The following is an 11,598-nucleotide window of genomic DNA, read 5'->3' as shown; positions in this document are numbered from 1 at the left end:
CCCCATGGCCCTACTCCTTCCCCATGGCCCTACTCCTTCCCCTTTCCCCTTGGCCCTACTCCTTCCCCATGGCCCTACTCCTTCCCCATGGCCCTAACCCTTCCCCTTGGCCCTACTCCTTCCCCATGGCCCTACTCCTTCCCCATGGCCCTACTCCTTCCCCATGGCCCTAACCCTTCCCCTTGGCCTTACTCCTTCCCCATGGCCCTACTCCTTCCCCTTGGCCCTACTCCTTCCCCTTGGCCCTAACCCTTCCCCTTGGCCCTAACACTTCCCCATGGCCCTAACCCTTCCCCATGGCCCTACTTCCTTCCCCCCCATGGCCCTAACTCCTTCCCCATGGCCCTAACCCTTCCCCATGGCCCTAACCCTTCCCCATGGCCCTACTCCTTCCCCATGGCCCTACTCCTTCCCCATGGCCCTAACCCTTCCCCATGGCCCTAACCCTTCCCCATGGCCCTAGTCCTTCCCCATGGCCCTACTCCTTCCCCATGGCTCTAACCCTTCCCCATGGCCCTAACCCTTCCCCATGGCCCTACTCCTTCCCCATGGCCCTACTCCTTCCCCATGGCCCTAACCCTTCCCCATGGCCCTACTCCTTCCCCATGGCCCTACTCCTTCCCCATGGCCCTCCTCCTTCCCCATGGCCCTAACCCTTCCCCATGGCCCTACTCCTTCCCCATGGCCCTAACCCTTCCCCATGGCCCTAACCCTTCCCCATGGCCCTAACCCTTCCCCTTGGCCCTTCTCCTTCCCCTTGGCCCTTCTCCTTCCCCATGGCCCTTCTCCTTCCCCTTGGCCCTTCTCCTTCCCCTTGGCCCTTCTCCTTCCCCATGGCCCTTCTCCTTCCCCATAGCCCTTCTCCTTCCCCATGGCCCTAACCATTCCCCTTGGCCCTACTCCTTCAATGTTTCCAGATCTGAAGGGTCTCATGAAGCTTCTTTATGGTGCATACGTTCTTTTGACTCATCACATACGCTGCCGTTTATTATCTATCCTGTTGCCTAGTCACTTTATCCTATTGTCTTGTCGCCGGTTACCGATCTACCCCTGCACATGGACTTGGTACTGGTACCCCATGTTTATAGCCAAGTTATCATGACTTAGTACTGGTACCCCATGTATATAATCAAGTTATCGTTACTCAGTACTGGTACCCCTTGTATATAACCAAGTTATCATGACTCAGTACTGGTACCCCTTGTATATAACCAAGTTATCATGACTCAGTACTGGTACCCCTTGTATATAGACAACCCCATGTTATAGCCAAGTTACTCAGTACTGGTACCCCTTGTATATAGACAAGTTATCATGACTCAGTACTGGTACCCCTTGTATATAGACAAGTTATCAACTCAGTACTGGTACCCCTTGTATATAGACCAAGTTATCATCAGTACTGGTACCCCTTGTATATATCATTCTCAGTACTGGTACCCCTTGTATATAGACAAGTTATCATGACTCAGTACTGGTACCCCTTGTATATAACCAAGCTTATCATTATCATGACTCAGTACTGGTACCCCTTGTATATAACCAAGTTATCATGACTCAGTATATAGACAAGTTATTGGTACCCCCTTGTATATAGACAAGTTATCATGACTCAGTACTGGTACCCCTTGTATATAGCCAAGTTATCATTACTCAACCCTGGTACCCCATGTTTATATAGACAAGCTTCCTCAGTACTGGTACCCCTTGTATATAGACAAGTTATCATTACTCAGTACTGGTACCCCTTGTATAGCCAAGTTATCATTACTCAGTACTGGTACCCCTTGTATATAGACAAGTTATTGACTCAGTACTGGTACCCCTTGTATATAGACAAGTTATCATGACTCAGTACTGGTACCCCTTGTATATAACCAAGTTATCATGGTACTGGTACCCCTTGTATATAATCATGACTCAGTACTGGTTATCATGACTCAGTACTGGTACCCCTTGTATATAGCCAAGTATCATTACTCAGTACTGGTACCCCATGTATATAGACAAGTTATTGACTCAGTACTGGTACCCCTTGTATATAGAAAAGTTATTGTTACTCAGTTGGTACCCCATGTTTATAGCCAAGTTATCATGACTCAGTACTGGTACCCCTTGTATATAGACAAGTTATTGTTACTCAGTACTGGTACCCCTTGTATATAGACAAGTTATCATGACTCAGTACTGGTACCCCTTGTATATAGACAAGTTATTGTTACTCAGTACTGGTACCCCTTGTATATAGAAAAGTTATTGTTACTCAGTACTGGTACCCCATGTTTATAGTACTGGGTACCCCTTGCATATAGTTATCATGACTCAGTACTGGTACCCCATGTAGTTATAGACATGACATACCCCTTGTATATAGACTCAGTACTGGTACCCCTTGTATATAGACAAGTTATTGTCAGTACTGGTACCCCTTGTAGTACTGGTACTGGTACCCCTTGTATATAGACAAGTTATCATGACTCAGTACTGGTACCCCTTGTATATAGACCAAGTTATCATACTCAGTACTGGTACCCCTTGTATATAACAAGTTATCTTACTCAGTACTGGTACCCCTTGTATATATCATGACTCAGTACTGGTACCCCTTGTATATATTATTGACTCAGTACTGGTACCCCTTGTATAGCCAAGTTATCATTACTCAGTACTGGTACCCCTATATAGACAAGTTATCATGACTCAGTACTGGTACCCCTTGTATATAGAAAAGTATAGACTCAGTACTGGTACCCCTTGTTATAGCCAAGTTATCATGACTCAGTACTGGTACCCTTGTATATAGAAAAGTTATTGTTACTCAGTACTGGTACCCCTTGTATATAGACAAGTTATCATGACTCAGTACTGGTACCCCATGTTTATAGCCAAGTTATCATGACTGGTACCCCTTGTATATAGACAAGTTATTGTTACTCAGTACTGGTACCCCTTGTATATAGCCAAGTTATCATGACTCAGTACTGGTACCCCTTGTATATAGACAAGTTATTGTACTCAGTACTGGTACCCCTTGTAATAGTTATCATACTCAGTACTGGTACCCCTTGTATATAGCCAAGTTATCTCAGTACTGGTACCCCTTGTATATAGACAAGTTATCATGACTCAGTACTGGTACCCCTTGTATATAGACAAGTTATCATGACTCAGTACTGGTACCCCTTGTATATAGACAAGTTATTGTTACTCAGTACTGGTACCCCTTGTATATTATCATGACTCAGTACTGGTACCCCTATATAGACAAGTTATCATGACTCAGTACTGGTACCCCTTGTATATAGACAAGTTATCATGACTCAGTACTGGTACCCCAAGTTATCATACTATACTGGTACCCCTTGTATATAGTTATTGACTCAGTACTGGTACCCCTTGTATATAGACAGTTATCATGACTCAGTGGTACCCCTTGTATATAGACAAGTTATTGCTCAGTACTGGTACCCCTTGTATATAGACAAGTTATTGTTACTCAGTACTGGTACCCCTTGTATATAGACAAGTTATTGACTCAGTACTGGTACCCCTTGTATATAGACAAGTTATCATGACTCAGTACTGGTACCCCTTGTATATAGACAAGTTATCATGACTCAGTACTGGTACCCCTTGTATATAGACAAGTTATCATGACTCAGTACTGGTACCCCTTGTATATAGACAAGTTATTGTTACTCAGTACTGGTACCCCTTGTATATAGACAAGTTATCATGACTCAGTACTGGTACCCCTTGTATATAGACAAGTTATTGTCTCATTATTGTCTTATTTCTCTCTACTGTATTGTTGGGAAGGGCCCGTTAGACATTTCATGACTCAGTACTGGTACCCCTTGTATATAGACAAGTAAACCTGTTGTTTACATACCCTACATTATTCATCTCCCTACATTATTCATCTCATACCCTTGTATATAGACTGTATATGTATATACTGTACTCTATATCATCTACTGCATCTTTATGTAATACATGTATCACTAGCCACTTTAACTATGCCACTTTGTTTACATACTCATCTCATATGTATATACTGCACTCAATACCATCTACTGTATCTTGCCTATGCCGCTCTGTACCATCACTCATTCATATATCTTTATGTACATATTCTTCATCCCCTTACACTTGTGTCTATAAGGTAGTAGTTTTGGAATTGTTAGCTAGATTACTTGTTGGTTATTACTGCATTGTCGTAACTAGAAGCACAAGCATTTCGCTACACTCACACTAACATCTGCTAACCATGTGTATGTGACAAATAACATTTGATTTGATTTGTTTACGAAGCATGTGACAAATCAAATTTGATTTGACTTTAGAGATATATAAGTAATTACATTATTGCTGCGCACCTAGAACAAGAAAACTCAGATGTGAGAGTACTTAAAAAAATTGTAGATCTGAACATATTGAAGGATTAGGGCCAACAGAAGGAATGTTTATTGTCATGAGTCTTGTCCTGGGGCAGAACTGAACAATTTCCACTAGAGGCCAGCTGCAAAGTCAGAATTGGCTATATTGTAAAAATTCATGAAAACTAAAAGTAGCTTTTTGGTCAGGCATTAGAGTTAGCAGTATGATTAAGAAGAAAGAGATGGGGATAGAGGGGGGGGACAGAGAGGGATCTGAGGAGGGAGGAGAGACAGAGAGAGGGATAGAGGAGGGAGGAGACAGAGAGATAGAGGGGAGGAGAGAGAGGGGGAGGAGAGACAGCGAGAAGAGAGACAGAAGGGGGAGTAGATACAGAGCGAGGAATAGAGGGGGAGGAGAGAGAGAGAAGGATAGCCACCGTGCTTCTACACCTGCATTGCTTGCTGTTTGGGGTTTTCGGCTGGGTTTCTGTACAGCACTTTGAGATATCAGCTGATGTGCGAAGGGCTATATAAATAAATTTGATTTGGATAGAGGGGGAGGAGAGACAGAGCGAGGGATAGAGGGGGAGGAGAGACAGAGCGAGGGATAGAGAGGGGAGGAGAGACAGTGATTTAGAGGGGGAGGAGAGACAGAGAGAGGGATAGAGGGGGAGGAGAGACAGAGGAGGGATAGGGGGGGAGAGAGACAGAGAGAGGGATAGAGGGGGGAGAGACAGAGCGAGGGATAGGGGGGAGAGACAGAGCGAGGGATAGAGAGGGGGAGGAGAGACAGAGAGGGGATAGAGGGGGGAGGAGAGACAGAAAGAGAGAGAGAGGGATAGAGGGGGAGGAGAGACAGAGAGAGGGATAGAGGGGGGAGGAGAGACAGAGAGAGGGATAGAGGGGGAGGAGAGACAGAGAGAGGGATAGAAGGGGGAGGAGAGACAGAGAGAGGGATAGAGGGGGAGGAGAGACAGAGAGAGGGATAGAGGGGGAGAGAGACAGAGGGGGATAGAGGGGGAGGAGAGACAGAGAGGGATAGAGGGGGAGGAGAGACAGAGAGAGGGATAGAGGGGGAGGAGAGACAGAGAGAGGGATAGAGGGGGAGGAGAGACAGAGAGAGGGATAGAGGGGGGAGGAGAGACAGAGAGAGGGGGGAGGAGAGACAGAGGGGGAGGAGAGACAGAGAGAGGGATAGGGAGAGACAGAGAGAGGGATAGAGGGGGAGGAGAGACAGAGAGAGGGATAGAGGGGGAGGAGACAGAGAGAGGGATAGAAGGGGAGGAGAGACAGAGAGAGGGATAGAGGGGGGAGGAGAGACAGAGAGAGGGATAGAGGGGGAGGAGAGACAGAGAGGGGATAGAGGGGGGAGGAGAGACAGAGAGAGGGATAGAGGGGGAGGAGAGACAGAGAGAGGATAGAGGGGGAGGAGAGACAGAGAGAGGGGGAGAGAGACAGAGAGAGGGATAGAGGGGGAGGAGAGACAGAGAGAGGGATAGAGGGGGAGGAGAGACAGAGAGAGGGATAGAGGGGGAGGAGAGAGACAGAGAGAGGGATAGGGGGAGGAGAGACAGAGAGAGGGATAGAGGGAGAGGGATAGAGAGGGGGGAGAGAGAGAGGGATAGAGGGGGAGGAGAGACAGAGAGAGGGATAGAGGGGGAGGAGAGACAGAGAGGGGGGGAGAGAGACAGAGAGAGGGATAGAGGGGGAGGAGAGACAGAGAGAGGGATAGAGAGGGAGAGAGACAGAGAGAGGGATGAGAGGAGAGACAGAGAGAGGGATAGAGGGGGAGAGACAGAGAGAGGGATAGAGAGGGAGGAGAGACAGAGAGAGGGGACAGAGAGACAGAGAGAGGGATAGAGGGAGGAGGAGGAGAGAGACAGAGAGAGGGATAGAGGGGGGAGGAGAGACAGAGAGTAGAGAGAGGAAGAGGAGAGACAGAGAGAGGGATAGAGGGGGAGGGGAGAGACAGAGAGACAGAGAGAGGGGGAGAGAGACAGAGAGAGGGATAGAGGGGGGAGGAGAGACAGAGAGGGGATAGAGGGGGAGGAGAGACAGAGAGAGGGATAGAGGGGGAGGAGAGACAGAGAGAGGGGGAAGAGCGACAGACAGAGAGAGGGATAGAGGGGGAGGAGAGACAGAGAGAGGGGGAGAGAGACAGAGAGAGGGATAGAGGGGGAGAGAGACAGAGGAGAGAGGGGGAAGAGAGACAGAGACAGAGGGATAGAGGGGGAGGACAGAGACAGACAGACAGACAGACAGACAGACAGACAGACAGACAGACAGACAGACAGACAGACAGACAGACAGACAGACAGACAGACAGACAGACAGACAGCAAAGTAGGGACAGAAGTAAGGACAGAGGTATAGAGAGAAAAAGAAGCCATTGTGTGAGAGAAAGAGGAGATGGATAAATAAATAAATGTCACAGCTCAGTGTGTCCCACTATCTCCAAGCTTACTACATTTTATTTAACCTTTATTTAACTAGGCAAGTCATTTAAGAGCAAACCCGACGAGGCTGGGCCAATTGTGTGCCGACCTATGGGTCTCCCAATCACGGCCGGTAGTGATACAGCCTGGCTATGTTTTATGATGTTATTACTGTATACAAAACACAGGGCTCTATGTAAACACAGGGCTCTATGTATTACTGTAGTAGACCTACTGTATACAAAACACAGGGCTCTATGTATTACTGTAGTAGACCTACTGTATACAAAACACAGGGCTCTATGTATTACTGTAGTAGACCTACTGTATACAAAACACAGGGCTCTATGTATTACTGTATACAAAACACAGGGCTCTATGTATTACTGTAGTAGACCTACTGTATACAAAACACAGGGCTCTATGTATTACTGTATAGACCTAAACAAAACACAGGGCTCTATGTATTACTGTACTGTATACAAAACACAGGGCTCTATGTATTACTGTATACAAAACACAGGGCTCTATGTATTACTGTATACAAAACACAGGGCTCTATGTATTACTGTATACAAAACACAGGGCTCTATGTATTACTGTATACAAAACACAGGGCTCTATGTATTACTGTATACAAAACACAGGGCTCTATGTATTACTGTATACAAAACACAGGGCTCTATGTATTACTGTATACAAACCTAATACAAAACACAGGGCTCTATGTATTACAGGGCTCTATGTATTACTGTATACAAAACACAGGGCTCTATGTATTACTGTATACAAAACACAGGGCTCTATGTATTACTGTATACACAACACAGGGCTCTATGTATTACTGTATACAAAACACAGGGCTCTATGTATTACTGTATACAAAACACAGGGCTCTATGTATTACTGTAGTAGACCTACTGTATACAAAACACAGGGCTCTATGTATTACTGTATACAAAACACAGGGCTCTATGTATTACTGTATACAAAACACAGGGCTCTATGTATTACTGTAGTAGACCTACTGTATACAAAACACAGGGCTCTATGTATTACTGTATACAAAACACAGGGCTCTATGTATTACTGTATACAAAACACAGGGCTCTATGTATTACTGTAGTAGACAAAAAAACACAGGGCTCTATGATTACTGTATACAAAACACAGGGCTACTGTATACAAAACAATGTATTACTGTACAAAACACAGGGCTCTAGGGCTCTATGTATTATGTATTACTGTATACAAAACACAGGGCTCTATGTATTACTGTAGTAGACCTACTGTATACAAAACACAGGGCTCTATGTATTACTGTATACAAAACACAGGGCTCTATGTATTACTGTATACAAAACACAGGGCTCTATGTATTACTGTAGTAGACCTACTGTATACAAAACACAGGGCTCTATGTATTACTGTATTAGACCTACTGTATACAAAACACAGGGCTCTATGTATTACTGTAGTAGACCTATACAAAACACAGGGCTGTATACAAAAAACACAGGGCTCAAAACACAGGGCTCTATGTATTACTGTACTCTATGTATTACTGTAGTAGACCTACTGTATACAAACACAGGGCTCTATGTATTACTGTAGTAGACATACTGTATACAACATGTTCTCATCTTCAATCTGATAGAACAAAACACAGGAGTTTGAGAATATACAGATAAATCCAATAACATTGTCATATAAGCAATAAGAATTACACTACAACTCTGAACAAACCTTACAGATTTCCCTTTTACTCTGGTTGTTCTTGATGTTATGAAGATACATCTTCATAGTAACATGTATAATGTTTGATACATTAGACATTATTTTGTATTCTGTTCTTGTAACAAAAGTAATTTCAGAACCAAATGAACAAGAAAAAATATTCAAAAATTATTTTATACATTTTTTTTAATGAGGTTTCTATTTCTCCCATTCTTGTTTGTTTCAGCCATGGCCATCAGTGACCCGTTCTTCAGCGGTAACCAGTCATCCTGGATGTCTTTCCCTCCAGTCAGCATCAGACACAGGACAGACCTCAAGCTGCAGTTCCAGACTCTGTCACCAGAGGGCATCGTCTTCTACACAGCACAGCACCTCAGTGCCCGGGCCGGTAGGAACAAACGGAACCATTCTATCCTCTACACTGCTGTTTTCATGTCATTTGTGGTTTATAGAAACGTGCTAATAATATAACTACATTCAGAATGGCAACAACATTAATCACCATCGTATCTCTCTGGTCATGTCATCCACAGGAGACTTCTTCTGTGTGTCCCTGACATCTGGGTTGGTCCAGCTGCGTTACAACCTGGGTTCTGGAACCAACGTGTTACAGTCCACTAACAGAGTGGACACCAGTGGAGGGACCTGGCACACGGTACCATGTCAAATCAAATCACATTTCATTTGTCACATGGGCCAAATACAACAGGTGTAGGATCTTACATTGAAATGCTTACTTTTTAGTTAAAAAAATAAATATATTTTACCTTTATTTAACTAGACAAGTCAGTTAAGAACAAATTCTTATTTTCAATGACGGCCTAGGAACAGTGGGTTAACTGCCTGTTCAGGGGCAGAACGACAGATTTGTACCTTGTCAGCTCGGGGGTTTGATCTTGCAACCTTCCGGTTACTAGTCCAATGCTCTAAACACTGGGCTACCTGCCGCCCCACTTACAAGCCCTTAACCAACAACACAGTTGTAAGCGAAAAAAGACACACAATAGCACGATTGGTTAGGTGGCCATATAACGGCAGCCATCTCCTCCTGCCACATTATGTTCTTACACCTGTACAGAACAGGCAAGAACATTACAGCTGCGTTTGTGCTGAAAACACATCAGATATTTACAGGATCTGGAGAAATAATAAAAACACACGCAAATAATATTTTCTGTAAAGGTTTGATGTTATCATTCCAGGTGAGGGCAGGCAGGACAGGCCACCAGGGGTACCTGGTTCTGGACGGGCAGGAGGTGAAGCAGAACAACACAGAGGGAGGGATGTCCACTCTGGACGTGGCCACGGACCTCTTCGTCGGCGGTGTCTCCGACCTGAGCTCCATCTCTACGTTCTCCGTGGAGAACGAGCCTGTGGGTTTTACCGGAGGCGTGAGAGAGCTCGTCTTAAACGGACACGACTTTGACCTGACGGCGACAGGGGCCCTGGGAGGGGCCAATGTGGGCGACTGGGACGGGACTGCGTGCGGGTACAAGGTGTGCCAGAACGGCGGCCGCTGTACTGCATTGAGCGGCGCCGATTCGGACTCGTTTATGTGCACCTGCCCTCCTCGGTGGACGGGTCCTGTGTGTAACCAGGCGGTGGATTGTGTCAATAACCTGTGTCAACATGAATCATTGTGTTTCGCTGATCTTGTGACCGGCTCATACGACTGTTTCTGTCCTCTCGGGTGGGAGGGGAGGTACTGCGATAAGCAGGTAGGCCTATCCATGACCACTCTGAAGTTCGTTGGGAAATCGTATCTGAAATACAGGGATCCTAAATTCAACACACGGAATCTGAGGTACACGCAGGTTTCGTTTAACTTTACAGCCAGCGGGAACGAAGGGTTGATTCTGTGGATGGGAAGAGCGGCGCACGATGACGACGATTACCTTGCTGTCGGGCTTCAGGCGGGTCACCTCAGAATCGCAGTCAACCTCGGAGAGAGGCTCTCCCTCCCACTCACTTTCAGAAACGTCACGTTGTGTTGCAACACATGGCATTATTTATCTATCTCTCTGAACAGCACCATTATTCAGGTGTTCCTGGGTGACGAGAGGGTCCTTTTCGAAGACGTGGACCCCTTCGAGCGTTACGTTGCCATGAATTACGGGGGTCTGTTGTACTTGGGAGGATTCGAGTTGCACAGGAACATCTCAACAGTGACGTCTGGGCTGTTTACCAAAGGATTTGTGGGAGATCTTAAAGACGTGCGTTTGTATCAGGACCCCAGACAACTGCAGTTCCTCCAAAACAGCGAAGGATTTAATGTTCACAAAAGTAATGAGTAGTTCTGGAACTTGTGAAAATAGGTGATTAATGTGATAAAGAAATTCATAGAATTGGTTTCCAGAATGTAATCATTTTAGTTCTTTATACACTATTTGTATGGCAATCCAAGTTGTATTCATTATGCACCAAATGGAAGAAAACACAAACAGGGAGGACAACTTCCTGGAATTGTTAATAAGCGTTTGTGTTGGTTTTATAAATCCATTTTGTGCCCTGATGAACACAACTCTGTTGAAACTGCCAACTCCTGAGTATTCCAAACATTAAGAACACCTTCCTAATATTGAGTTGCTCCCCTCCCTTTTACCCTCAGAACAGCCTCAATTCTTTGGGGCATGGTGTCAAAAGCGTTCCACAAGGCTACTGGCCCATGTGTACTCCAATGATTCCCACAGTTGTGTCAAGTGGCTGGATGTCCTTTGGCTGGTGGACCATATTTGATACACACAGGAAACTGTTGAGCATGAAAAACCCAGCAGCGTTGCAGTTCTTGACACAAACTGGTGTGCCTGGCACCTACTACACCATTCAAAGGCACAAATCTTTAGTCTTGTCCATTCACCCTCTGAATGGCACACACACAATCCACGTCTCACCTGTCTCCTACACTGATTGGCGAGAAACTCAATGAAGGACCATAGCTTTCACCTGGTCAGTCTGTCATGGAAAGAGCAGGTGTTCTTAATGTTTTGTCTACTCAGTGTAAGTCTGATTAGAATATACATTCCTCTCCTGAAAAGGACATCTTTCTTC

General features: G+C 45.4%; 1 protein-coding gene across 1 annotated transcript; it reads left to right on the top strand.

Moving 5' to 3' along the window:
• The first annotated feature begins 8,778 nt into the window (after positions 1 to 8,778).
• Positions 8,779 to 11,598, top strand: LOC124020078 (protein eyes shut homolog). The gene is made up of 3 exons (XM_046335488.1): positions 8,779 to 8,938; positions 9,084 to 9,205; positions 9,753 to 11,598. The coding sequence occupies exons 1-3, from the start codon at positions 8,779 to 8,781 to the stop codon at positions 10,842 to 10,844; spliced, it is 1,374 nt and encodes a 457-aa protein (XP_046191444.1). The 3' UTR covers positions 10,845 to 11,598.

Source organism: Oncorhynchus gorbuscha, unplaced genomic scaffold, assembly GCF_021184085.1.
Source record: "Oncorhynchus gorbuscha isolate QuinsamMale2020 ecotype Even-year unplaced genomic scaffold, OgorEven_v1.0 Un_scaffold_761, whole genome shotgun sequence".
NCBI classification, from domain to species: Eukaryota; Metazoa; Chordata; class Actinopteri; order Salmoniformes; family Salmonidae; genus Oncorhynchus; species Oncorhynchus gorbuscha.
This window is presented reverse-complemented; position numbering and strand designations above follow the sequence as displayed.